Source organism: Oryctolagus cuniculus, chromosome 2 (assembly GCF_964237555.1).
Source record: "Oryctolagus cuniculus chromosome 2, mOryCun1.1, whole genome shotgun sequence".
Lineage (NCBI taxonomy): Eukaryota > Metazoa > Chordata > Mammalia > Lagomorpha > Leporidae > Oryctolagus > Oryctolagus cuniculus.
Genome location: NC_091433.1, coordinates 4,745,334 through 4,771,800, shown reverse-complemented (window position 1 = coordinate 4,771,800; position 26,467 = coordinate 4,745,334). Strand labels below are relative to the sequence as shown.

The 26,467-nt window shown below is 63.8% G+C and overlaps 1 protein-coding gene across 2 annotated transcripts; it reads left to right on the top strand.

Annotated features, from left to right (window-relative positions):
- Positions 1-4,342: 4,342 nt before the first annotated feature.
- NSG1 (neuronal vesicle trafficking associated 1) lies at positions 4,343-26,450 on the top strand. 2 transcript variants are annotated; one of them, XM_017350246.3, is made up of 5 exons: positions 4,343-4,475; positions 5,351-5,505; positions 8,113-8,229; positions 21,244-21,354; positions 25,374-26,450. In XM_017350246.3, exons 2-5 carry the CDS (start codon positions 5,377-5,379, stop codon positions 25,572-25,574), a joined length of 558 nt encoding a protein of 185 aa, XP_017205735.1. In that variant the 5' UTR covers positions 4,343-4,475; positions 5,351-5,376; the 3' UTR covers positions 25,575-26,450. The 2 variants fall into 2 exon arrangements, with proteins under 2 accessions (XP_017205735.1, XP_008272297.1); XM_008274075.4 differs by lacking the exon at positions 4,343-4,475 and adding an exon at positions 4,860-4,991.
- The last annotated feature ends 17 nt before the right edge of the window (positions 26,451-26,467 follow it).

The window sequence follows — 26,467 nt, the reverse complement described above, 5'->3', positions numbered from 1 at the left end:
AAATGCCCTGTCCATAGTTCCGGGGGCCAGCAGTCCAGGATTAGCGCTCCCTGCACACGTGGGGAGGAGCTTCTCCTGGCCTCTTCCTGCCTGGGGGTGGCCCCCGGCCTCCTCAAGTCCTTGGCTAGTGACAGCCTCCCTCTGGCCTCTGCCATTGCTGCCCCTTCAAAGAAGGCCTGGGTCATCAGGCTCAGGCCCACCCTAAACCAGGATGAGCTCACCTGGGGATCTCTACCATTTACCTCGTGAAGACCCCATTTGCATGTAAGGTCACACTCTGCGGGTCCAGGGGCACACCATCCACCCCGCTACAGTCACTTTACTCATTGTTTTGGGTGCTAGCCTGCAGGTGGGCAGTGCGGGTCCTCTGGTCATAGCAGATTAGAAACAGTGCGATAGAAAGAAGTAGCAGGTGCACCGTGAGGGTGGCCCTGTGGAGGTCACAGCAGTAGCAGTGGTGGCTGAGCCGATCATTGGCCACGCCCACAGCCTGGGATGTTCCGAAGGGATGAGGGGCCCAGCCCAGCGCACAGCCCAGCTCCCTCCCGGAGCCCGCTCTGGATGGAAAGGCAGGACAGGGTGAGGCTGGCCCACAGTGAGGAAGATTAGCCAGCGATGGGTCAAAACCCAGCGTGCGCAGAATCTGCCTGAGCTCACTGCACCCCCACGGTGGGCCAGAGAACCAACAGGGAGCCTGCCAGTCAGGGCCAAGGTGATCAATCACGATGTCAAAACATCAGGACAGCTCCCAGCCTGGCCGGGAAGCCTCGTACCGATGTCCCTGCCCAGTGCCCACGAAACCCCAGCCCCAGTGGCAAGAATGGCGATGTAGGGGACGCAGGAGCCCCAGTAAGTCCTGGCAGAGCCGCCTGCAGCACAGGGCTGGCAGTCATGGTGCCGTCCCTCCGGGAATTTCACACGCCCCCCTGGGGACCCCCGCTCCACGGAGCGTGGAATGAATTGCACTCATCCATCTGTGGGCTTTTTAAAAAATCCCACAATTAATTTGCGCGTATGGTGGTAATATCGTTATTAGGATTTGGCCTGTCTGTGGTTCTTTACTCTGGCAAACAAAGTGCTTCCATAATCACTTACGGGCTGAATCATTGAATGCGAGTTATTGCCGTAAGCCGGAGTGCTGGTCCCCAGCCGTGGCTGCTGAAGCGAGCTGGGACCCGCCCCAGCCACAGATTCCCCGGCAGGCAGGCTGCAGCCTGCTCCGCCGCTGTGTGCCCTTGATAACTTTGGTCCTGGGCCATTCTCAACTCTGCCCCACTCTTGTCACGGTGACAACAAAGGCAACGAGAGGGTGACCCTGAGGCTGCAGGGAATCCGTTCTTTTTTGCTCCGTCCCCTCATTTTCTAGGAAGGGAAGGGGGGGGCTCTCCTGCCAGGGAGGAAAGAGAGCGGGCTCAGGGGCCACACTCCGGCCTGGGGACGCCCCTCCCCACCTTTGGGGGCTTCAATGGAACACGAGGGGAACAGAGAGAAGCTCTGGGGTCAGCCAGGCCAGGCTTGCGGGGAGAGGCTATGTTGCTGGGTGGGAGCCTGCACTTCGACCAAGTTCGTCTGTTTTTCTGCCTTCTGCACACAAGTCTTCGCAGTGTCATCCTGACAACTGGGGGCTTCGAAAAGTACACGGCCCCCCAGGGGCCGGAGTCCAGGCCCCGCTGCCTTCCACGCTGTCGGCATCCCATGTTGGAGCTCTGTGGGGAGCAACTCAGACTAGACTGTTACTGGAATTAAGACTTATTCTATGCATCTGCTCTCCCACAATATGGTGCTGGGAGAGGAGGAAACAGCTTCTACACAGCTGCCTCCAGTTCAACCAATAAACAGCAGGACCTGCTCCTGATTGGAGGAGAGTGGCGTGTGGGTAGCAGAGTTGGGATTGGTGGAAGAGGACTATAAAGGAGGAGAGAGACAACATGCACCAGGAACATCTATCTGAAGGAACACCTGAGCAGCCCCCGAGAGAGCCGGCCGACGGTGTGCCGCTCCCCCGCGGAAGTGGGGAAAGTGGCTAGGGGGAACTGCCCTTCCACGGAGGTGGAAGGGATGATAGCCAACCCGGGAAGGACCAGCAGCCAACCCGGGAAGAACCAGTAGCAAACCCGGGGAGGGCCGAGCAGACAAAAGAACAGCGCAGGGTCCTGTGTCGTTCCTCCACGAAGACGGGAAGCGACATAATGGTGCCGTGACTCGGATAGAAAACCTAGGCAGGGTTTAGTGTCGTTCCTCCACGAAGAGGGGGAGCGACAGAGCTCGAGTCCCCGCTGCTCTGCTTCTGATCCAGCTCCCTGCTAATGCACCTGCGAAAAGGAGACCCAGATGGAGTTCCAGGCTCCTGGCCTGAGGCTGGCCCAGCCCTGGTCATTGTGCTCATTTGGGGAGTGAACCAGTGGAGGGAAGACCTCACTCTCTAATTCTACCTTTCAGATAAATCAATCTTTAAAAAGTGGCCCCGCCCCCCTCCTGCTCGTGGACATTGGAATTCCAGTGCCCCTCCCCCCACACCCCAGGTTCTCAGGCCTTGGGACCTGGACTGAGCCCCGCTCCCGGCACCACAGGGTGACCAGCTTGCTGATGGCTGTCCCGGGACTTCCAGCCTCCATCATGGCGTAAGCTAACGGCCCTGACAAACGCTCTCTCCTGTCTGTCTCTCTGGAGAACCCTGTCCAGCACGTTTGGGAGGTCACTGGCATTGCTCATCATGATGAAACCATGGGCCAGAAACCCCAGCACCCACAGGCTCCACAGAGCGGCCGCTGGCATGGGCCCCTGCTGCTTGCTGGTCCAGGAGTAAAATCGGGGGTGTGGGGGTGGCGCTGTGGCGTAGCTTTACCCGCCTGCAGTGCCCGTATCCCATATGGATGCTGGCTGCTCCACTTCCTATCCAGCTCCTGCTGTGTCCTGGGAAAGCAGTGGAAGATGGCCCAAGTCCTGGGGCCCCTGTGCCCAGGTGAGAGACCTGGAGGAGGCTCCTGGCTCCTGGCTTCGGATTGGCGCAGCTCCGGCCATTGCAGCCAATTGGGGAGTGAACCAGCAGATGGAAGACCTCTCTCTGCCTCTGCCTCTCCTCTCTCTGTGTAACTCTTTCAAATAAATACATCTTTAAAAAAAATGGGGGTGTGGAACTGGGGGCCTCAGCCTCTGATAAAGCCCTGCACTCTAAGGTATTTTTTTTTTTTTTTCATCGCATCTGTATCCTCCCCTGACCCCTGCAAGACTCTGGGCTTTTTCCTTCTGAACTTGGCCCCACCCCAATAAGGCGTTCTTGACACCCACATGCACCCCCCTCCATCCTGTGTTTGGGGCAGGTGGGGGATGCTTTTCTCTGTCCTCTCCACCCTCCCTGACAAAGGAGAGCCCCAGGCTCACCAACATCCTTGCAGCCTCCTTCCTGCTGGTGGGGTACAGTAGAGGGGGAGCTGCCACACCCCCAGTGCACACACCACCAACACATATATTGGGTTCTGTGACATGCACAGGTCTGAAATGGGGACAGAGCCACTCCCCCGTTTAAGCCCATGTGGTTTCTCCTGTCGCAGGACTGGTGGCTGGAGTGACTTCCAAGTGGGAGATGGCTGTGACCTTGCCTAAGGCCGGTGGGAGGGGCCGGAGGCAGAGCCCGCATCCCTCCTGGGTGGACCCCAGGTACCACTTAGGGAGAGCATGGCCCGGCTCCCTCCCACCCCCACCCCCGCCTCCTCCGCGAAACCCCGCCAAGCCTCTGCTGGAGACTTGGGGAGGCTGAAGCAGAGCCCAGGAGCTCACCAGTAACGGGTCGGGGCCGGGGGAGGGGGATTCTGAAATCAGACCTCCCCGCACCCTCTACGGCAGGCAGGCTCCCTCACTGGGCCTGCGCTCCAGGCCGGCCGCGGCGGGTCCCGCTCCGCTCCCCACCCAACCCCGTTTCTTTCTTTATTCCCGGAGACTCCCGAACTGACGGGAAACCCCAGGCCTCCGATCCTCCACCGCTCGCAAGGGGTGTGAACGCCTTCCAGGTGCCCGGGAGGCCGCGATCCTCGCGCGCCCCCGGAGCTTGTCCTCGGGCGAGTGCCCCAAGTCCTCCTTCTGGAGGTCCGCAAAAGCGGGCCCCCTGATCCGGGCCACTGCGACGCGGTCCGGCTTGGCTGGTGGGGGGCGGGTCAGGCTAGAACCCCGCGTCCTCGTTGCGCGCCCGGGACCGTCCAAGCGGCCCCTCCTCCGCCGGGCGCGCGGGATCTCGCCTTCCGCTCCGGCCAGACTGCAGGAGCCCCTCGGTCTCACCGCGCCGCGCGCTCTCCGCCCCGGACACCTGCCCTCCGGCGCCCGCGTCCCCCGCTCTCGGAGGCGCAGCCCTGCATCCCGCACCCACGGGACCCTGCCGCCCGTCGCCTCTCCCACCCCGGCCCAGCACCAGGGGAGGCTCTGGACTCGGCCCCAGCCCGCCGCCTCTGGGGATCTCTCCAAACGCTTCCTAGGACGCCCAGGTCTGCGCGACTGCCCCACTCCCCACGTCCCCCCACCTTTGGGGGATCGCTCCAGCCCTAAACCCCCCTTCTCGTTTCGAATCGCCTTGCGCCCGCGCCGCCGCCACCGCCCCAGGCCTGCGCAGCCCGCACCCTCTCGCGCCCCGGGGCGCCTTTCCACCCTCAAGCCTCCCAGCGGGGCGCGCCCCACCCCCGCCCCCTTCTCGGCTGTCCCCGGGCTTGGGGCGGCCGCGGGGTCCCGGGGGAGGCTCCCCCGCCCGGCCGCGCGCTCCTTTGTGCTGCCGGGCGCGCTGCGTCAAGGCGGAGGCGCCGCCGCCGCCACCCGCGCACAATTAACCCCGGGAGCGGCAGGAAGGGAGGCGGCGGGCGCGGGGAGGAGGGGGCCGCAGTCGAGCCCAATCGCTGCTCCGCGCCAGCCCCGCGCGGCGCCGCCTCCGCCATTGCTGCGCGCAGGAGCGGCCGACGCGGAGGCTCGGAGCGCGCTCGCAGCCCAGACCTGCCGGAGCCGGGCGTGGGGTGAGTGCGGCCGAGGCCGGGCGCCGCCCGCCAGGGAGCGGGGCTCGGGGGCCGCTCAACGCCCCGAGTCGCGGGTGGGGAGACCGGGGCGGGCGGGGTGGCCAGGGCGCGGCGGGCCCCGGGCAAGGGGCGCGCCCAGACGGGCTGGACAGGGGCGGCGGCCCTTCGCCGGCCGCGGGGCGCCCCTGCGCGCGCAGCGAGGTGGCTCCGCAAATGCAGAGCGCGCCCCCACCCCCACTCCGCATCGGCGGTGACCGCCGCGTCCCCTCGACCCCTCCCCGGAGACGTCGGCCGGGCCGGCGGGCGGACCCTCCCCGCGTCCTGCTCGCGGTAACTCCCGCCCGGCCCTGCCTCCGCAGGCGGCAGCCTCGGGTCTCCCGGAACCATGGTGAAGTTGGGGAACAATTTCGCCGACAAGGGCAGCAAGCAGCCGCTGCCTGAGGATGGCTTCGACACCATTCCCCTGATGACGCCCCTGGACGTCAATCAGCTGCAGTTCCCGCCCCCGGATAAGGTAAGGGGCCTCGGGCACCCCCGCGCCGCGCGCGCCGGAGACGCGAAGCGGGGCGGGCGCGTGCGGCAGAGGCGGCCCCGGCGGGGACAGCGTGCCCGCCCGCGGTTCTGGAGCGGGGCGGTGGGTGGGAGGCCTCGCCTCGGGGTCAGCACCCTGATAAGTGACCTCGGTGGGCAGCACGTCCCTTCGTGGACAGATCCAGGGGCTAGCGGTCGCCCGATCCCGCGTGCCCGGGGACTCTGGTTCTGGGGTGAGCCCAGTGCGGGGGCGCCCGCCCCCTGCCCCCCTGGTGCTGCAGTGCCAATCCTGCCCTTTCTGCCCGCTGGCCTGGTGTGGGTGCTGGAGGGAGGTGTTCTCCAGGGACCCCCGGTGCACCCAATGGAGGGAGGGAAGTGGGGACCCCTTGATTCTTCCACCTGGGCCCGGGGTGGGCTTTGCTTTTTTTTTTTTTTTTTTCTGGACTCGTTTGCATGCGCTAGAACAGTGTTTTCACGACTTCGTGCTTAAACAGGTGACTCCCATCTGTAAACGTCTCGCAGATCTGAAATCAGACACCCAGCATCCGTTCCCAGCACCTTGCTGCTACTTTTTAAAAAGCCACAAGGGGGTGGGGGTACCCGGAGCTAGCTGAAGTGTTTTCGCCTTGGTGGTTTTAGGTAGTCGCCCTCGGGCTCTGACCCAAGGCTTGAGGACCTGCTGACAGCTGGGCGGGGGTGGGATGAGGTCTCGGTGGTGCCGCCTGTATCCCCACGTGCACCCTTCGAGGGGCTCACTCAGCTCCCCAAAGTGGGTGTGACTCTCTCCGCTCTGCTGTCTGTGGTTTGCGTGGGGGGGAGGGGGCGGCAGGAAAGGGGGACCAGCTGGTCACATCTGGGCACCCAGGTTGCCATGGGGACCCTTGGGGACGCTCCTGATCCCGGCTGGGCTTTGCTCCCACCCCCCGCTCCCCGTCAAGGTCAGGTGCGCCCAATTAGCAGAGCCTGGCCCAGACCCCTGCTCAGCCCGAGAGCAGAGACAGCTGTGCCCACTCCTCGTGCTGAGGCAGCCCCTCTATCAACTGCTTCTGTCTGCTGCGCCCGAGCCTGTCCCACGCAGGGAGGGGGGGTTCCGGCAGGTGTGAACCCCTTGCTAACCCGTGGGGCCGCCAGGTGGCTGGGGAAGGCACTGAGTCTCAGTCCCGGGCAGGGCTGCTCCAGAGGGGGGACTCCCAGGCAGGACCGAGGCAGCTGACGCCTGCCCAGGGTCACCGGTGAAGGGCAACCCCCCCCCCCCCCCGGCTCCTGCCTTTTTGCAGCCAGGCAGCTCTCCCATGAGACCTGGCTTCACCCGCGCTGCTCAGCGTCGGGGTTCAGGGAGGCGAGGCCCCCTCCCCCGGAGGCACAGCCGTCCCAGAGCCGCAGCGAGGGCAGGGCTGTCTCACCTCACACTGGCGCTTGTTCCACTTCACGGAAATAGCCACCACCATCCGGCCCATTTTCCAGATGTGGAAACAGAGGCAGAGAGAGTGCCCAGGTCACCTCACCTGTTAGTGCCGGAGGCAGGGTCCACAGAATACCCACCGAGCCCCCACCCTGGGCTGAGGGTCCCGTGGGTCTCCTCTGCCTTGCCGTAGCCCAGGGATGAGACTTGCTCCCATTTCACAATGGCTCCAGGTCAAGTGCGTGCTCAAGGCCACGGGGCTGCTCAGGTGCAGCTGAGGACAGGAGGGCGACGCCCAAGGGGTGCTGTCCCAAGAAGTGGGTGCCTCGCAGGGGTCACCCACTCCAACTCACACTGGGCACGCCCTTCCCTCTGCACCATGGCGGGGGGCAGAGCATAGTTCCACGTTCATGGCTCTTGGGGTCATTTCTCGGTGCCACTGGCATGGCCACGTTGTCCTCCTGTCCCTCCTCCGAGGCTGGCTCCCAGCATCCACCCCCCCCCCCCGCCCCGGTTCCCCCCTCCTGGTTCCCCCCGCCGGGGAGAGCAGGTGTAGTCTGGCAGCCACTCCCGGGACCTGCTCTGGGGAGCAGGGTTTGGGGATCAGAGCCCTGGAACACTGCCTGTCCCCGGGGGACAGAGACGACACCAGGCGCTGGCCGCAGGTGTCACGCATGCAGTGGCCTCGAGGCTGGGCCGTGGGTGGCAGAGGGAGGGGCCTCCCACCTGAAGCTGGTGGGAAGGTCTGTGCGGGCGGAGGCAGGGCCAGTTTCTAGGCTGGGAAAAGCTTTTTCCTGCTGTGAAATGGCAGGTGGAGGGGAAGAGGACTGGCCTAGACTTGCTCTCTTCCAGGCTGGTTGCTCAGGGCCGTGTCCCCCCAGCCACCTGCGCCTGGACTCTGGCTCCAGTGGCAGAAGGAGCCCTGGTTCAGGAGTGCGATGCCATGCGGCCGTGTGACCGCGGCCTGTGTCACAGCGTTCCCCTCCTGGGGGCGGGGGCGGCATCGGGAGTATTAGCCCGTGAACTCGTCAGGAGTCCCGGCCCGGGAGGTTGCCTGGACCGGCGGCTCTTCTCTCTTTTCCCTGACTCGCTCCCTGGCGGAACCACGCCTCAGAACCCCGGGGGCCCCAGTCCTACCCCGCGCCTCCAGGCACCCCCCTGACGGCCTGCCCGTCTGCTTCCTGTAAGGTGGTCGTGAAAACCAAGACCGAGTATGAACCCGACCGCAAGAAGGGGAAGGCGCGTGCTCCCAAGATCGCCGAGTTCACCATCAGCATCACGGAGGGCATCACCGAGAGGCTTAAGGTGAGTGCCCGGGGGCCTGGTCCTGCTCTGGCCCCCAGCAGGCGTCTGCCGAGCTGCGGACGGGATCCGTGCGGGCACAGGGGCTGGAGGCGACGCCGTGTGGGCGAACCCAGCAGCTTCCGGCTGCCCACCCCACCCAAGGCCTTATCCCAAAGCATGTTTTTCTTTTCATCTTCCAAAGTGGTCCTGGTCCTGTATTACTGATTTCTGTCGCAGGGAAACCCCACCCACAAACTTTCTTTTAGACACAGCTGACAAACATTGGAGAAAATCACTCGCCAGACATTCAACTATCTGACAGTTCCGGCCGTGTGCTGAGCCCTGCACCTGTGGGAGGCTGGTACCGATGGGTAAACCCATTTTACAGAAGGGCAGGTTGAGGTGGCCACAGCCCTGTGTGTGGCAGAGCCAGGCTCCGGAGTGCTGTGCTGATTCACCCTTGCCACCTCCTGAAAGGTCTGGGTGGGAGGAGCCTTGTGGACCATCCGGGTCACCCTGGAGGTAGAGCCTTTGGTTGAGGAAGAAGTTGGGGTCCATCTGGAGACTCATTCTGCCGGAAACATGGGGAGAAAGGATTTGAAATGGCCACTTCGCTCAGACTCAGAACGGGGCTCGGGAGCCAGCCAGGGGCCCCCAGGCCTTGAAGAGTGGCTGGCTCACTGGTGCCCCCACTTAACGTGGAGCAGCATGCCCGGGGGGAAAAGGCCACGTCCCGGTCTGCACGGCCCCTTTGTACACTGTGTGCTGGTTGGTCTCCCTGGAACCCTCCCAGGCGGGTCATGGCGGTGCGGCCAGGGAGGTGGGCGCCTTCGTGGAGAGAGTGGGGAAGCCAGGGAGAACCCAGGAGCACGGGTGCCTGGTGCGGGTGCAGCGTGTTCCCTTGAGTTGGCTCCCGTGATCCTCCCACACTCTCGCCCGCTGCTAGATGGAGAAACTGAGGTGCGGGGACCTCTGCTGGTGTGAGGACGGGCGTGTGCCGAGATGCTCCCGTGGCACAGCAGTCCGTCCGTACTTGAGGTTCATGGCCAGGACCAAGGCAATGGGCCTCTGCCTCCTCCACTGCCGCTTCGCCTGTCCTCTGTGTGCACGCAGGGATCGGCTGCTGCTCCTCCTGGGTAAGGCACCAGTGACCTGGGTGCCAAGGTCATGGTGTCAGGCGCCCCAGATTTCTGAGCACATCTTGTGCCCTGGCATTTTAGGTCCTCACGGAGCAAGGAGTGAACAGAGCCTTCGGGCCACTGCTCCTTTGTCTACCGAGTGCCTGTCATGTGCCAGGCTCCGCCCCCTGGCCCCGATGCCTTGGTGCGTCTCCTGAATGCTCGCCTGGACCAGGTCCCCAGGTCCCTCGCCTAAGGGCCAGCTGACGCACATTTGCCACCAGGGCCCGTGGTCGCTGTGCTTGGGACCGTGCGGTTACCTGGCTCCTCTGTGCCCCTCCCAGTGGACTGGCTCAGGTGGCAGGAGCCCTGCCTCTAAGGAGGCGAGGTACTGAGGGACCCAGCAGGTGCTCAGTGGGTTGTGACGAGTGATGAGCCTGTTGCCCTGGTTACGCACAGACCCGCTGGGCACGCTCCTAGGCCACCGCTTTGTGGCCTCCTTGGTGATCCCACACCCTGAAGGCGGCGCCATTAACCCCTTTGGCTGATGACACTGTGCGGTCCCGGGGGACTGGGCTCCTCCTCGTGACTCCGGTCCCAAAGCCTGCGTGTCCACCACATCTCCTGGGACCCCCACGTGACCCCCACCTCCTGCCTCCTTCCACTGCTGCCTCAGCTGCCACTTCCTCCAGGAAGCCTCTGGGTTGGGACTGACCTCACCCTCCCTGTTCCCAATGAGCAGTGACTGCACCTGGCAGCTCTCGAGTGCCCCCACCCCACCAGCGGGGGCCACACTTGGCTCCCGGACCTGTGCTGACTGTCTCGCATCATCTTCATAAACGCCTCCCGGGTGGGCACTGTTGGTATCTCCATTGCATGACCAAGGGGAAACTGAGGCAGAGGGCTCTTGGCCGCAGCCCCAGGGTTCACCCAGCTTCTGCTGTACAGGTTTGCTCTGGGTGCTCCCCCCCCCCCGCCCCCCAGGCTGCTGCGTTGTTCGCTTCTACAGATCCTAAGATCCTCTCCCTTTTGTTGACTCGGAAGCCTTGCCAGCGCTGTGCTGCCCGGTGCCCTCCGTCTCCTGCCTGAGCCCCGCAGAGAGCACGCACACGTCACCCCTCCCCACTCCCGCAGCCTTGGCTGAGCGCAGGCTCCGGGGCTGCACCTGCTCCCAGAGCAAGCCTCCTTTCCCTCGCCTCTTCCTCCTGTGCCAGTGTCCGGGCCCCTCTGCCCCCAGGTTCTCTCCTCTGGGTTGAGTGTGAGGCCTGGGAACAGGTGTCCCCGAGAGGCCGGAGGGGTGGTTGTTTGAAGCAAAGGCCCCTCGACCCAATCGGTGGCCCGGGAAGGGGAGCAGGCCACGGCAACCCCCCGAGACGAGACCGTGAGCCCCGGTGAAGGCGCGAGGACTGAGTGTGCAGGCGGAGCTTACCCCCCAGCCCCTGCGTGCAGCCCTGGGAAGAGCTCCTTGATCCGTCTCCTCGCTGGCACTTAATGCACACTCAGTAACAGCTTGATAAAGTAAATGGATGACTAATGGAGCTGCTGGCCTCCCAGCGAGGGGGACTTGGCCAGACTTCCAGGGTCTGCTTGCGGGGCTCCCGCCTGTTGAGCGAGTTTAGTGGCGGCCCTCATCATGCGCCCGCCACCGCCTTGGGGTATTTGTTCCCACCAAGCCGGGGGCTGGACCTGCCCCAGACCACCCCGTCAGGAGTGTTGGCGGCAGGATCGGAGCCTGGCACCTTGCCCTGGGAGCCTTGGGCTGGTAGCTTGACCGGGATGCCGTGGGCCAGACTCTCACAGCTGAGCGACTTGGGTTCTGAGGGTGCCGCTTGCCTTTGCCTGTGCCAGGCCCCTCTGAACAGGGGACATTGACCTGGCCCCCTGCACCTGCTGTGGGGTGAGCAGTGGACGGGGGTGCGTCGGGCACAGGGCAGAGCGGCAGCCTTTGGGAAGTGCTGGGGCGCCCGCCCTTCTGCAACGTCCTCTCGGCATTCGATTGTTCCGTGTGCGTGCACGGGCGAAGCGTGCTGCTGCCGTGGCTGCCTGAGGTGGGGGCCTCTCCGGCCGGGGAGCAGGAGGGTGGCACGGAAGCTGCCCTGCCCAGCCAGGGTGTGCCCTCTGCCCAGGGCTCAGCCACCTCTGGCTGGGGCAGAAGGGCTTCGTTGTCCCACTGGTGATGCCGTGGCTTCCCCGTGGCTCCCCAGCCTCGGCCCTGGTCCTCTCCCCGTCCAGGGGCGCGTCTCAGGAACGCAGTCCTGCCTCTCAGATCTTGCAACGCCAAGCCAGCAGTGAGCGCCAGCATGCACCTCTGGGTGGCATCCTGGAGACGCACGTCTTTCTGAATGTTGCTTTATGACTCTCACCCGGGGACGACACTCCTGGCTGCCTGCTGGCTGGGCTGGTTGCTAGGCAACTGCCCTTGGGGAGGGGTTCTGTGGGCTCCGTGCAGCATGGGTGGAAAGGCTGGGCTCCAGGGGAAAGCGGGAGGAGGCTGACGCTCGGGATAAACACGGACTGGGATGGTTCCTGCGTGAGCCAACCTCAGCGTTTCAAATTGCACATCCCCTCTCACGGCCAGGGGCTGCCAGGGGCTGGGTGTCATGCGCCCCCGGCTGTCTGGGAGGATGGGGCCCACAGCCACACCCTGGCCTCGGCCGCGTTGCCCCCAGGGCCTGGAGAGTGGAGGGTCGGTGGGTTCATGCACCTGTCGCGGGCGGTTTCCTGAGGGGTACTCAGCTGGCCATCGGTGCTCCAGGAGGGTGACCCTTGGCACCCGGTCACGCGTGATTCTGTGGGCGCTTGTCTGCATCTCATGTCCTTGGTGACCTTGAGCACCTGTGTGCACGCCTGTCTCCAGCTCTCAGTCACCCTGGGCGTTAGTTAACTGTTTATGCTGACTCCTTGGCATTCGGCAGTGGGGGGCCGGGGGGTCTTCACGCAGAGGTCCTGGGAACACATTGGCACGTCCCCAGTGGTGACCTTTGGCTGTGCTGAGCACCTCGCGGGATCTGGCTGCCCACCTGCGCCGAGGCAGAGCCCCGGGCTCCCAGCCCGGCTGCCCAGGGGGGCTGCACCCGGAATCGGCCGACGGGGGGCTGAGTCATCTCGGGGATGTGTGTTCACCTCTGTGTGGGGTCCCTACAATAGTTAGTGCTGGAAACACTTGAGGATGTAGGAGACATCCTCGTCTTCCAAGATCATTTTTTTTTTTTTACTGCATTACTCAGCACAAATGCTCATTGCCACTCCCCTCCCCCCGGGGGTGGGAGGGCTCAGCCATCGACCCGCTGCCTGCCGGGCTCCCAGCTCCCGAGTGCCCTTCCTGCGCTCTTAGTCACGGCGTCTGGAGGCTGACCTTGCCGTGGCGACGTTGTACGTGGCCCGTTAGGGATCAGGCAGCAGGCCCAAGGTCACTCAGTGAGAGGGGCGGCAGTGGGATCTCCAGCCACACCCGCTTGGCACGCTGTGAACTCCGTGCCAGGGGCCTGGTGGGGGACACCTCTACTGCTGCAGACTCCCTGCCCCTGTCTCCCCCGCTGGGCAGTGGTCCCAGGAGGCTTCAACAGGAGAGAACAGCTGGGCACGGGGGAGTCAAGGGAGGTTTTGCCCAACGCATAGGCCTGGTGAGTGCTCCGAGATCCAGTGTGCTGCCTTGGCCTTGGCCTTGGCCTTGGCCTTGTCATTCGCAGCCTGCTGTGAGTGAGGGCGGTCAGAGCAGTGGGGAGGGGGGGCAGCGACCGTCCCTGAAGCCTGCCCCACCCCCTGGGCCACACGGCCCCTCCTCGCCCTGGCCCATTAGCACCTGCCTGCTCCTGGCTACTCCTGTGTCTCTCCTACCTCACCTGTGTGTGTCAGGATCCCCCCGACATCCTGTGACCCCCTCGGTGTCCCGCTCCCCTCCTCTGGCCCATTTTTTTTTTTTAATTGTGGCAAACTCTCCGTAAGAGGAAATGAACTCCAGTGATACCGTTCAGTGCCATGGAGCGCATGCGCCTTGCTGTCCCGCCACCATCGCCCCAAAAGGAGACCCCACTGCAACACCCCTGGTGGACGTGGGTTTACCTCTTCTGCACCGTCTGTTGTAGCGTGGGCTTAGGCGGCCTCTTACACTGGGCGCGGCGTCTGCAAGTTCAGCCGTGTGGTAGCAGGTGCACCCCTTTTTGTGGCTGCATAGTATTCCCTGTTATGGACGCATGGCGTGTTGCTCCATCCGTTCATCTGTTGGAAAACGTTTGGTTCTTTTCCCACCTTTGGCTGATGGGAGGCGTGCTGCCTGAACACTCACCCGCCAGTTTTTCTGGAGCCTCTGTTTTTAATCTCTCGGGTGTACGCCCAGGAGTGGCATTGTTGGTTTGTGTGGTGGTTTCGTGTTTCTGCATCGTGGGACGGCCGAGCTGGTTTCCAGAGCAGCTGTGCCACTTTACATCCTCCTCCGCCGCGTACACAGCTCCGACTTCGCCAGCTCCTCCGGTGCTTGTTATGTTGTTGTTGTTGTTTTCTAAGATTTATTTATTTATTTGAAAGTCAGAGTGACAGGCAGAGACAGAGCAAGAGAGGTCTTCCGTCCACTGGTTCACTCCCCAGATGGCCGCAGTGGCTGGAACCGAACCGATCTAAAGCCAGGAGCAGCTTCTGGGTCTCCCGTGCAGGTGCAGGGGCCCAAGCACTTGGGCCATCTTCTACTGCTCTCCCAGGCCACAGCAGAGAGCTGGATGGGAAGAGGAGCAGCCGGGACTCGAACCGGCGCCCATACAGGGTGCCAGCACTGCAGGTGGCAGCTTTACCCACTACGCCACAGTGCCGGTCCTGCGATGATTTTTACTGCAGCCGTGTCAGTGGGTATGAGGTGTATCTCGCTGTGGTTCAGATTCACGTTGCCATGACTACTGGTGTTGCACATCCTCCTGTGCCTGTTGGCCATTTGTCCTTGGAGAGAGAGATCTTTCCCCATTTTCGTTGGATGGTCTTGTTATTTAGTTCTTAAGAGTTTCTTACATACTCTGGACACTAGGCCCTTGAGGAAATGTGGTTGGCAGATATTTTCTACTACGTTCTCTGGGTTTTCTTTTTACTTTCTTCCTAACTCAACAGTTTATTTTTTATCTGTTGTAACATCTATATTCATTATTTTGCCTTTGTTGCTTGTGCTTTTCATGTCATATCTGGGACAACACCGCCGAATCCAAGGTTATGATGTTTGTTTTCTTTCAGGCTGCCTTAGCGCCTGTACTCAGGTGTGGTTTCTCTATAGGGTGTGAGGTAAGGGTCCAGCTCCATCACTCTGTGGGTGGGTGTCCAGTTGTCGGAGCAGAGAGTGGTCTTGGCCCCATCAGCGGTGGACACACAAGGTGTTTCCCAGCTTCTAGTTATATTTCGCTGGCCCGTGTCTTCTCTCACGCCAGCCCAGCACTGTGGCACTTTGGCTGCTGTGGCGTGGTCATGTATTTGGAAATCAGGAGTGGGGCGTCCTATCCTGGGTACGGAGCCCATGACACAGGCATTTGTTTCTTTCATTTCCTTCAGCAGAGTTTTATAGTCTTCAGTGCACACGCGATGCGGGGAACGCACTGCAAGGCGTAGCCACCGGGCCTCTGACTTTGCAGCCCGTGCAAGGCACCCGCGCGTGTCAAGGTCTTGGGCCGGTGTTTGCGCGTCTCATTCTGTGGAAGTCACGGTATTTAAAAGATCTTGTTCCGTGTGTTAAAGACGCAAGCACACACACGTTCTGAAATTTGTGTGTTTGCAATATTTCAGTACCAGTATTTGGGTGTGATCGGGTTTCTTCACTAGCCCGCATTAGTGAGACATGCGTGGGAAGTGTCATTCCGAGAAGACCTGTGGCTTCCTTTAGAGGTCAAAGGCACAGAGCCTATCACGGCGGCGGCCGCTGGCCTGTGCCAAGGTCACACAGCAAGGTGTAGACCCTGGCGTGGTAGCTGCCATTCATCCCATCGTCATTTGCCATAGAGATTTTTTTTTTTTTGACAGGCAGAGTGGACAGTGAGAGAGAGAGACAGAGAGAAAGGTCTTCCTTTGCCGTTGGTTCACCCTCCAATGGCCGCCGCGGTCGGCGCGCTGCGGCTGGCACACCGCGCTGATCCGATGGCAGGAGCCAGGAGCCAGGTGCTTCTCCTGGTCTCCCATGGGGTGCAGGGCCCAAGCACTTGGGCCATCCTCCACTGCACTCCCGGGCCACAGCAGAGAGCTGGCCTGGAAGAGGGGCAACCGGGACAGAATCCGGCGCCCCGACCGGGACTAGAACCCGGTGTGCCGGCGCCGCTAGGTGGAGGATTAGCCTAGTGAGCCGCGGCGCCGGCCCTGCCATAGAGATTTGATTGACAGCTGCACAGAGTGGGGATGATGTAGACTCAGCTTCAACATACACAGGCATGCACATGCATGGACATGGCCAGGTGTGCACACACACGCCCATGCGTGCACACATGCCCACACCCACGCGTGCACACACGCACACACATGTGTGCACACACGCCCACGCACCCTCCGTCCCTGGCAGGTGTCCTCCTGCAGACAAGTGTTGAGCACTGTGAGAAACGCTGTTTTTTTGCAGCGGGGCCTCCCGTGGGATTGCACGGGGACCACGGCCGGATCACCTGGGAGCGTCCCCTGGCCGCCTGTGGAATCTGCAGGATGGAAGGAGGCAGGGCTTCCTGGGCCCGAGCTGTGCTGCCTTCTGGGGTGCCTTCCCCCGCCGTCCAGAAGGAAAGTGGTGACTGCCTCGACCTGAAGACGGGCACGGGCCAGACGAGATCCGGGTCTGTGTTCGTTGTCGTCGTCACTGTATTTTTACCCTGATTTTGAAGCAAATGAAACTCTAAATATTTCCCCAGGTCCCCATGGGTGTGGAGGGCCCAGGCCCTGTGGGTGCCCTGCCCATGAAGGGCGTGAATCGCAGCCCTGGCTGTCACAGCTCCCTGCACTGGCAGTCCTGAGACCCTGGGTGGGGTGGGGGGGCCTCCCAGAGTCTCTGCCCTGCGGCCACACGGGGGTCTCTCAGGCTCGCGATGATCCCCTCCCCGTCTGAAGAGCCCGGCGCCCACACTGCTGAGGCTTCTGCGGGTCCTGGCCTGCCCGGTGCTGCTCACGCAGGTGCCTGAGCCCGGGGCCGGGTGATGGACACGCACAGCCTGGGTTCTGGGAGCTGCGAAGGCCAAGATCGGAGCGGGGCCGGGCAGTGTAGCACCTGCGGAGGGCCTGGCCGCCTTGCAGTGTCCTCTGTGGCAGGACAGAGAGGAGGGGAGGGGAGGGGAGGAGGCGGCGCCTCCCGCAGTGACGCCGCTGACCCAATTGTGCCGTCCCCAGGAGCCGCCTGCCTGCCCCAGGCCCTGCGGCCCTGCAGCTGCACGTGCTTCTTTGAGCCACGCGTTCAGACCACTGCGCAGGGATTAGCAGTGGTTTGGGGGGGGGGGGTGGCCCTGACCGCTGGCAACACGCCTGGGCCTGTCTGTCCACTTGCGGGATACACCCTGTGTGGCGCCTGGGGAGTCTTCCTGGGCGTGGGATCCTCCCTTTGTCCCGAGGTTGCAGCTTCGGCTGCACACAGGGTTCGGAGCGATGGTGCCACCTGGCCCCGCCCTGGGAGGGCCCGGGCGTCAGAGCCTCCAGGAGCTCGTGCGAGTCATCCACAGCCACGGGCGGCTCCCAGCTCCTCCACGTCCAGGCTGGGGCTGTCGCCACTGCTTCCTCCTTGGTGGCTGCCCTGGCCCTGGGGAACGCTGGGGCATCCTGTTAACCAGAGTGAGGGTGCGACTGAGCTAGGTGGGCGTTGGAGTGGACACGGCTTGGAGGCTGCAGGTGCTGTGGCACACGGCTCACGCTGCTATGGGAGGAGCTGTGCCCCTGTGTGTTCCCCGCTTCCGGGAACCCCCGTGGCCAGCGACTTGATGATGTCAGAGGGCGCGATGCTTGCCGAGCCGCAGCCCCGAGGGTGTCAGCCCGCCTTGGCTCAGCTCTGGGGCACGTCCTGGCTGGCGGTGTAAGCGGGAGAGGCCCCAGGGTCAGGCAGGAAGGCAGACAGTGCTCAGACCCCACCTCCCAGCACAGCCACCCTGGGGACCAGGCTCCCGGCACGTGAGCCTCTGGGGACAAACCACTTGCAACCCACAGCTCGGAGCCCGCTGTGTGCCTGGCACGAGTGTCCTGCCCTTGGCCCCCGTAAACCCGGGCAGTGCTGCCATGGATGCCTCCCCAGGGTCACCAGGCGTGGCTGAGCCGGTGTCTCACTGGGTCCTGGCCACATGGCCAGCTCCTCTGGGGCAGAGCATCTGTGGTTTTGGGATGTGGGGCAGCTGCTGGCGGGGGCTGAGGGGCGTGGCTGTCAGCACCCGTGGAGGCTTTGTGGATGGCTGGTTCTGTAACGTCACTCTGTGTTCTGGAATATTCCTGACTGTCTCATGGGCGGCGGGGGAGGGGTGCCCCTGAAAGCCTCCAAACTGGGACGCACCTTTTAAAAAATTGCCTTAAATTAGGGAAAAGCAGGGGCCGGGTTAGCCGACGCCTGCTGGCTGACGTGTCCGGAGAGGGCTGGGGGTTCCACCGCCTTCCTGGAGGCCGGGCTGGGGGAGAGGAGGCAGCGAGGCCCGTGTGCACAGGAGGGCGCAGAGACCCTGGCAGCCCAGACCCGAGGCCCCAGGCTCAGTCCTGGTGTGGGGGCTGTGTGCGTCTCCTGCGGCTTCTGGGAGGGGGACCCCACACCGGGGTTGGGGGGCTGAGATGTTTGTTCCCTCCCAGACCTGGAAGTGGGAAGTCCAAGCTCATGGTGGGAGCTGCGGGGGGCCCTGGTGCTGCCCGGTCTCTGGGGTCACGTGCGTGTCTGCGTGTCCAGGCTTCCTTGTGTATGAGCGACACAGGTCACGTTGGCTTCGAGCCCCTCCCAGCGACCTCCTCTCGGTGCGACTGCCCCTGCTGAGACCCTCTTTCCAAATGAGGTCATGCTCATGGGTGCTGGGGGCGGACGTCAGCATCCCTTCTGAGAGGGACGCAGCAGGTTCTGGAAGCTTGGTCCCTGTCACTCTCCAGAGAAGCCTGCAAGGCTGGGAGGCCCTGCCCCCTCCCCCGCAGTCCCCAGGGACAACAGGCACCCTGCTTGCTCAAGGTTGTGCTGGCTGAGCCCGGAGCCAGCGCTGAGCCAGCTGGGGTCTTTCTAGAAGGGCACAGCTCTCCCCTTAGGGCGCCATCGCCAGCGGGTGGGGGGAGGTGCCACGCTGGGAATTCAGACCCCGGGGCAGGCAGAGGCACCCGCACTGGGAGGGCCTCTTGTTGCCGTCTGTGGGTGCATCTCTGTCCTCTGCCCCCGCACCCCACCAGCTGTTCTCATGGCTCAGTTCTGAAGACTGGGGATCCTGGGGCAGAGAGGGAAGCTGGACAGACCAGGTGCTGTGCACTGCACCCAGGTCTCGGGCCACCTCAGGCCTCTGGGCCCTGCCCGCTTCGCCAGGCACTCGGGGCCCTGCCGCTGTGTGGACCCCTGTGCCAGCTCTAGGACATGGCTCCTCTCGCTGGGGCCTGGACACGTGGACCAGGGAGCTAGAGCCGCAGGGGCTGAGCCCCACTGAGCTCCGAGTATGGTCAGGGCTGGTGGCTGTCCCTGGCCAGTCCCTGCTGCTGCCCGGGCTGCCGGGCTCCTGGGACAGCTGCCTCTTCTTTCTCCAGAAAACTTGACTTCACATGGTCGGCCTCCCAAGTCCATGTGGCTGTGTGCTTGAACGTGGGCTGTAGCTGTGGTCCAATGGTGGGCGCCTGGACGTGCCTCCTCCCCTGCCCCCTTGCGCCTGGACACCGTGTGCAGGGCAAGGTCAGATACAGCGCAGTTGCTGTGCCCCTGTTGGGGGTGTCGGCCTGAGCAGGGTGGGGCACTCCCAGCGAGGGTCTCCAGGCCAGGCTGGGGTGGGAGCCGTGGGGAGGGCGGGCTTGGAGGGGATGAGGTGGTTTCCTGCCAGTCAAGGGGTCTGCAGGGGTGTGGCTGGTGGCGGGGGCGGCTGTGCAGGGATGGAGCAACCCCGGGCTAGGGGCCCAGGGGCCCTGGGGAACGTGGCGAGAGGACCCGCAGGACTGGCTGGATCTGCAGCACCACGGACAGCGCACTGGATGGGAGGGCCCGTCTGGCCCTGAGGCTGCACCCGTGGTGCTGAGCCTCCTTCCCAAGGCCGGGGCTCCGGGTAGCCGGATAGCCAGGATGCAGCCTGCGATGGTTCTCAGCCTGGAGACTGAGGGCCCTGGGACTGGAGGGGGACTGTGTGGGTTCTGGCTCCCTGGGGCACGTGCAGCTGACAGCCCCTGGGAGGTGGCAGGGCCATCGTCCCTCGTCACAGGCAGGTGGGGCTCAGGGCTTCTCAGATGGCGCACAGGGTCCCACGTGGAAGTCATCCATGGGGACCCCAGGGTTCTCGGCGGGGCCGGCGTCCCGGCCTCCAGGCGAACGTGGCGCTAGCACGTGAGGCTTCCTCACACAGCGTCTGCCCCGGACGCCCTGGTGACCTGCCACAGAGCACAGGGGCTGCGCGGCGTGGTGGGGGTGGGGACGTCCTGGCACTCTGCCTGCAGCCGTGCCCCGAGGAACTCCAGGGACAACTCTGGCCACATCGCTGACCTGGCGACCGCAGGGTTCTGTGTGCGGCCAGCGGAAGGAGCCCAGCGGCCTGGCAGCCCCGGGCGGTAGCAGGGGAGCTGGGCAGTGAGCGGCTTTGCGCGTTTCAGGCTCTCGCTGGCTCCCAGCGCCCGCGCCTCCGCCTCCTTCCCGCTGTCCTGGGGCACCAGGGCGCTCCCACTGCTCACCTGGGCTGGGGAGGGCAGTCTGCTCACCTCCCAGCCTCTCGTCCAACACGTTCTTGCCCCTCCACGCCCCTCTCGCTGGTGGAGTTCACCTGCAAACACAGGCTGAGCCCCTGCTGTGTGCTGGGAACCTATTGAGCACCTACTGTGTGCTGGGAACCTATTGAGCACCTGCTGTGTGCCAGGCACGTAGCAGTGAGCAGCACTGACTCCTGTTGTCGGGGGTGAAGCTGAGCGGACGGTGAGCCGCGTGAGCAGCACCAGGGCCCGACTGTGGCTGTAGCCCGGGTTCTGCACGCAGGGTCTGTACTACTGAGTAAGTCACTTAAGGGGAAGTGGGTGGGCGCCCGGTGCAGCAGCTCGGCTGCCTCTTGGGAGCTCTGTGTCTCATACGGGAGTGCCTGGGTTTGTGTCTCGGCTCTGCTTCCAAGCCAGCTCCCTGATGATGCGCCTGGGAGTATGGCAGAGGATGGCCCACGTGCTTGGGCCCCTGCCACCTGCATGGGAATTCTGGATGGAGCTCCTGGCTCCAGCCTGGCCCTGCTGTGGTAGGCATTTGGGAGTGAACCAGCGGATGGAAGATCTCTCTCTCTGCTGTCTTTTGAATACATACATAATTTTTAAAAAAAAGGTAAAATGACAGACCCATGTGGGAGACCTGCATTGTGTTCCTGCTCCTGGCTCCAGCCTGACCCAGTCCTAGCCAGCTGGGGAGTGAAACCAACAGGTGGGAGCTCGCTTGCTCTCTCAAACTTTAAAAAGATTTATACAGAGAGGAGGATGGATAGGAGTCTGGAACTCTATTTGGGTCACCTATGTGGGCAGCAGGGACCTGGATGGGCCAGGGAGCTAGATAGGAAGTAGAGCAGCCGGGACTCGGGCTTTATCCATTACACCATGGCGCTGGCCCCAGTAAAAATACATTTTAAAAAGTGAAGGTGCTATAAGGATATGGTGAAGAATTAAAATGGCATTAACATGGTCTAAAGGGCCCCCAGCTGTCTGGCCCTGGGTGCACGTCTCCCTCAGAGCCCGTCTCTGCGTGCCTGGGGCAGGTGCACCCGTGTGTGTCTGTGCGTGTCCTGCTGCCTTCCCAGCCCCTGACGGCCCCTGCCTCCGCCCACAGGTGTCTGTGCTGGTCCTCTTTGCCCTGGCCTTCCTCACCTGTGTCGTCTTCCTGGTCGTCTACAAGGTGTACAAGTATGACCGCGCCTGTCCGGATGGCTTCGTCCTCAAGGTAAGCTCCACTGCTCCCACAGGGCCCCGGGCCACACCTCGCATTCGCCCTTGAACTCGAGGCCGCTCCTGCCTGTCTCCCAGCTGGTCTGAGGCAGGCACTAGAGCAGCGGGGCTTTGCGCTCTGTGGCCTGGGGCCGGAGGGCCCTTGCTAGAGGCCCTGCCTCGGGAGAGGCCAGGCAGGCAGAGGGCACAGTGAGAGCACCAGGGAGGTCTGAGACCCTGGGTCTGGGGAAGGCAGGAACCCGCAGGGACGGGACCACGGCCACACAAAGGCAAGGATGCACTGGGGGGAGCCGAGGGCAAGAGGGCAAGGCCTTGCATGGCCACACGGGGACCGGCCCTCCTGCCGCTGCGCCGGGGCCGCTGCACTGGGGCTGGGCTCCTGGCCCTCAGCCAGCCCTGATGGCACAAGCCTGAGCCTGGCGCCCACCGGGCAGGTGCTAGACTCCAGCCAGTCGCCAGAACAAAGGCGGAGAGGTGAGCAGGGTGCTGAGCGCGGGCGTCAGGAGCAGAAAGGGATGGACAGGTCGGGGACGGGCGGGCAGACGGGAGGCTGCAGCTTCTGCCCAGCTGAGGCTCTGGGGCCCTGCGGCAGAGCTGTGCTCTGGGACGTGCACCCAGCAGAGGGCGCCCGTGCCCTCATCCATGCTTTATTCCACAGCGGCTGTTGCTGCCCTGGGGGCCCTAGAGTGGAGGCGGGGAGCCCTGGGGTGGGGAGGGCTGGCCCTGACTGACTGGAGCTGCAAGCACAGAAGGAACAGCAGGCGGGCACTTGGGGGCAGCCCCAGGCCCTGGGAGATGGGCCAGTGTGTGGCCAGGCTGCAGGGCACTGGGGGTGCCAGGCAGAGGCCGTGGAGTAGGGGACGTGATGGGGACGACCCTTCAGGTCGCCTGGGGAGACTGAGCTTGGAGGGGAGAGGCGGGGACAGTGAGATGACTTGAGGAGTCTGCTGTGTGGGCAGGAGGGTCCGGCGGCCAGGGCATGGGGACAGACCAGAAGACCGGATCTGGGAGGCAGGGCAAGGGCAAGAGCAGAGAGCCTGAGCCAGACGTGGGAGACTCGGCGGCTGACGGCGCAGCCCTCCTGCCGGGCGCCTCTGTGCGGCAGTGCCGAGGGCACCCAGGGCATGCGGTGAGGCCACCTGGGCCGGGCAGGACGCAGGTTTCCACCTCTGCATATTTTTATCATAAAGATGTAGGAGTTTTAGAAAACTGGTAAACACAAGGAAGGTCTAAGTTTCTGGCCAAGCCCCCGAGCTGTCTCTGCTGGCTGTGCCCTTCTATCCTGCCCACCGAGGGGCTCCTAGAACAGCACTTAGCGACGCAGGTACTGGGGAGGCGGCTGGGTCGCTGGCTTCATTCCACAGGTGAGAGATGTGCCCCGAGAGGCTGGGGACCAGCTCCGCATCCAACCCAGCTCCCGCCTCTCCTCCCCTCCCGAGCCAGTGGGGAGCACCAGGGGTTTCTCAGGAGCACCCCTCCTAGCTCCTCTCCCCTGGGAAGCCATCCCTAGCCCCCAGGGGTTCCTGTCCCCACCCCTGCGTTGGCTTGCTGCCATGTCCTGTGCGGGAGGCATCGGCGACTCCGGGGTCCTTCACCCCGGGCTGGCGCCAGGAGGGCATAGTGGCTGCTCGGCAGGTGCTGGCTGGTGGCCCCTGCTGTCACCGAGGTGCCCACGTGTTCCCGAGCATTGGTGAGTGGTGGGTAGAGGTCAGGGGAGGTGGCAGGGCAGGCCAGAGGGCTTGGCTCCCCTGTACAGCCCGTGACAGCCCCGGCAGCTGTCCCGGGTCCAGGATGGACTGCCTCTCCAGGGTGTCATGTGCACCTGTGCCCAGGTGGGGCTGCACCTCGCTCTGCCCCTCCAGGCTGTCCACCTCTGTGTCTGCTGTGCGGCCGTGGCCACGTCCTAGTTGAGCTGCCAGTGTGGACTTTAGTCTTCGCCGCCATCTGGCAGTGGGACACATTGGCCCCATTTTATCAATGACAGAACTGAGGCTGAGAGCAGACTCGAGTGACCCCAGCTGGTGCCATGGGCCCAGGTCCAACAGCCCCCTGGCCTGCGCACATGGGGCCTGCAGGTACGTCTGATCCATACACACCAGAGCTGGAGCAGAGCCCTCCCACTCCATCCTCCCCCCACCCCCCGCGGCAGGCCGGCAGCAGGGGCGGAGCCCGCCACACCTTCACAGAACTGGTGGCTTCCCTCTGAGAGGCAGTAGCCACGGAGCCCAAGCAGGAAAGATGCCAGGGTTTGCCTGGGCCATGGCGCTGGGCTTACAGAGCACAGGGGGCAGAGAAGGGTCTTGGATTCCAAGGGGGCAGCTGCGGCCTGGCGCCCCCCTGGCCCTGGCTAGTGAAGGCTGCGGCGTTAGGCCTGGCTCTGGTGGCAGCTGGGACTCCCACTGTGGTCCCAGCTGCCCGAGCTCCAGCCCTTCTGTCAGAGTCCCCTAGTCTGCCTTTGAGGGCACTGAGCTGGTCATGCAGAGGAGTGATGGTGGCTGGGGCCGTGTGCGAGGGCAGGGGCCTGACTGCTGGTCACGGTCAGTGGAGGACCTACCCACACCCCTCTACGTGTGGGGGAGGGAAGTTGAGGTCAGCACCTTGGAAGGGTGAACGGGTGGGTGGGGCCGAGCTCTCCCACTCACCTGCGTGGCCCTGGAGGACCACCTCGCTCTCCAGTTCTGACCCCCCCCCCGCCCCCCCGCCGGTGGAACTCACCTCACCGGGAGAGGATGTGCCTGCAGAGTCCCGTGTAGCCCGGCAGTGGCGGCCCAGCCCCGGCTCCCCTTTGCTGCTGGGGTCGGCTGAACGCCCTCCAGGAGCAGGCCCAGTCAACCTGCTGGAGCTTACAGAGCCAGAGCCCAGCTCTCGGGCCCGAGGAGGCTCCCCAGGGCGACTGAGTCCGTGCCGCAGCCTGGTGCAGAGCCCGATGGACAAGGGCCTGGGGGAAGGCAGCCCCCCTTTGCCCCCTGCACCTGCCTAGGCCGTGGGGTGGACGCTCAAGGTTTCCTTGTTGAGGACCAGCAACAGGTCTCACACTTCCCAGCACGGAGGCCTTGGCCAAGATGCTGGACTCAGTGGGGCCAAACCAGACTCCACGGGAGGTGTCTAAACTGGGGGTCCCGACAGCACAGATGGGCCGAGTGAGGGCTGAGCAGGGAGGGCCCAAGAATCTGGAGTTTTCAATCCCTTCCCAGGGCCTGATGGCCACAGCCAGAGGCCCTGGCCTAGCCGCACCGTGTCCCTCTCCTCCCCACAGACGCCAGTCCCAGTAGCTTAGGCAGGTCGGGGGTCCGTCCAGGCTGGAAGGCTGGGTGGGATCCGTGGGGTTGTCCGGAAGCCCCGGGCCCCTGCCCCTTGCTGCCCTGCGCAGGGCGGACAGCTTCCCTTCACGGCCCGTCCATAGCCTGCTCCACTTGAATCCCGCTGTGCTGTAGCCACGGGACCACGCCTGGCTGCAAAGCCGGCTGGGAAATAGAGTCCTGCCCGCTGTGCCCTGCGGGTGACCGGTGTGGAGACGGCCCCCTCCCCTGGGGGCTGGGAGCCGGGGCCAAGGCAGCTCCTGCGCTGACCCACAGCCAGCTTTGTTTGGGGCCCAAGTGGGTGGCAGCTGTAGGCCGGCCTTCAAAATGCTCACGTGACAGAGCGTCGTGGACGAGCCTAGGGGCTTGTGGGGCGCAGCTTCCGCCAAGGTCCTCTCATCCGATGCACGGCGGCTCCTGCCGCCTCGTGGCCTCTCCGCTGGTTCCTTGGCCTTGAGCGCTGGCCTCCACCCGGGTGCACCTGCTGGGACCGCAGCACAACCAGAGCCTTGCTCGGCTCCCTTCCCTCCTTGAAGTGGCTGTTGTGGCCGGGTCCGAAGCGTCACCGTGTCCTCGTAGGCTCAAAGCCACTGACGAGGGCACTTCGTGGGCAGACGCTCTGGGAGCCCGAGTCCCGCCCGTCCAGGCGTGTGCGGGTCTCCCGTGTCCGTGAGTGGCCAAGGGTGAGCCTGCTCAGCGGCCGCTTGTCTTGCAGAACACGCAGTGCGTCCCGGAGGGCCTGGAGAGCTACTACGCAGAGCAGGACTCCAGCGCCCGGGAGAAGTTCTACACCGTCATCAACCACTACAACCTGGCCAAGCAGAGCGTCACCCGCTCCGTGTCGCCCTGGATGTCGGTCCTGTCGGAGGAGAAGCTGTCCGAGCAGGAGACGGAAGCAGCGGAGAAGTCGGCCTAGGCGGCGGGGCGGGCTCCTGACACCGTGCCACCTGCAGGGAACTGAGGGACTGCGAGGGCCATTTCATGAGTAGAATCACTGATAATGTAGAGGTTACTCATCACGGTGCAATCGCTTCTGTCGCTAATGCTGCTTTGCAAATAAGACTCGCTGCCGACCCCCACGGGCAGACAAGCGCATCTCCGCAGTACGCAGGCCCTGGCCTCACGTTGAGGGGGCCTCCGTCAGCCCCTTCAGCGGGTTACGGCTGCGTCCACTGCACAGGCCAGGGCTGCGGACTTCAGACAGACGGCCCATCTCATGAACTGATTGTTTTGAGCCACTTGCCGCGAGCAAACCTTACCCCAGCCATGCCCGGGCGGGCGCTTGCTCGGCGGGCCGCGAGCCAGGCTCCATGCTTCGCCCACTGCTCAGCAGCCGTGTTCGGGGGAAGGGGGACAGAGTACCAGGGACCAGCAGCGGGTCACCGTCCCCTCCCCAGGGCAGGGGGCAGGGGAGACCCTGGGCCTCCCTGTAGGCAAGAAACGCCACGGGTCCTCTGCCTGCCCGAGGTGGGTGGGTCGGCACACGCGGCGCGGTCTGAAAGTCGGTTTCTAAACACGGGTGGGGAAGGTGGACCCGCACGGCTCAGCAGCAGGGCTCCTGGATTCTCCCTGTGAAGCGGCTGTAACCCCTGACGTGCGACACGGCCGGGAGGCCTGGGGGTGTGTGTGGGGGTGGGGGTCGGGTGTGGCACCTTGCAGATACAATGACATTTCAATCCACAACCTTTGTAAGAGAATCACCTTTCAATTTGAATCTTGACATTCAAATGTTTACAAAAACCACCAGTTAGATAAACTAAATGTGTAAGACAATTAAATAGAAAAAAAGATATTCGCAGCCTCCTTCTC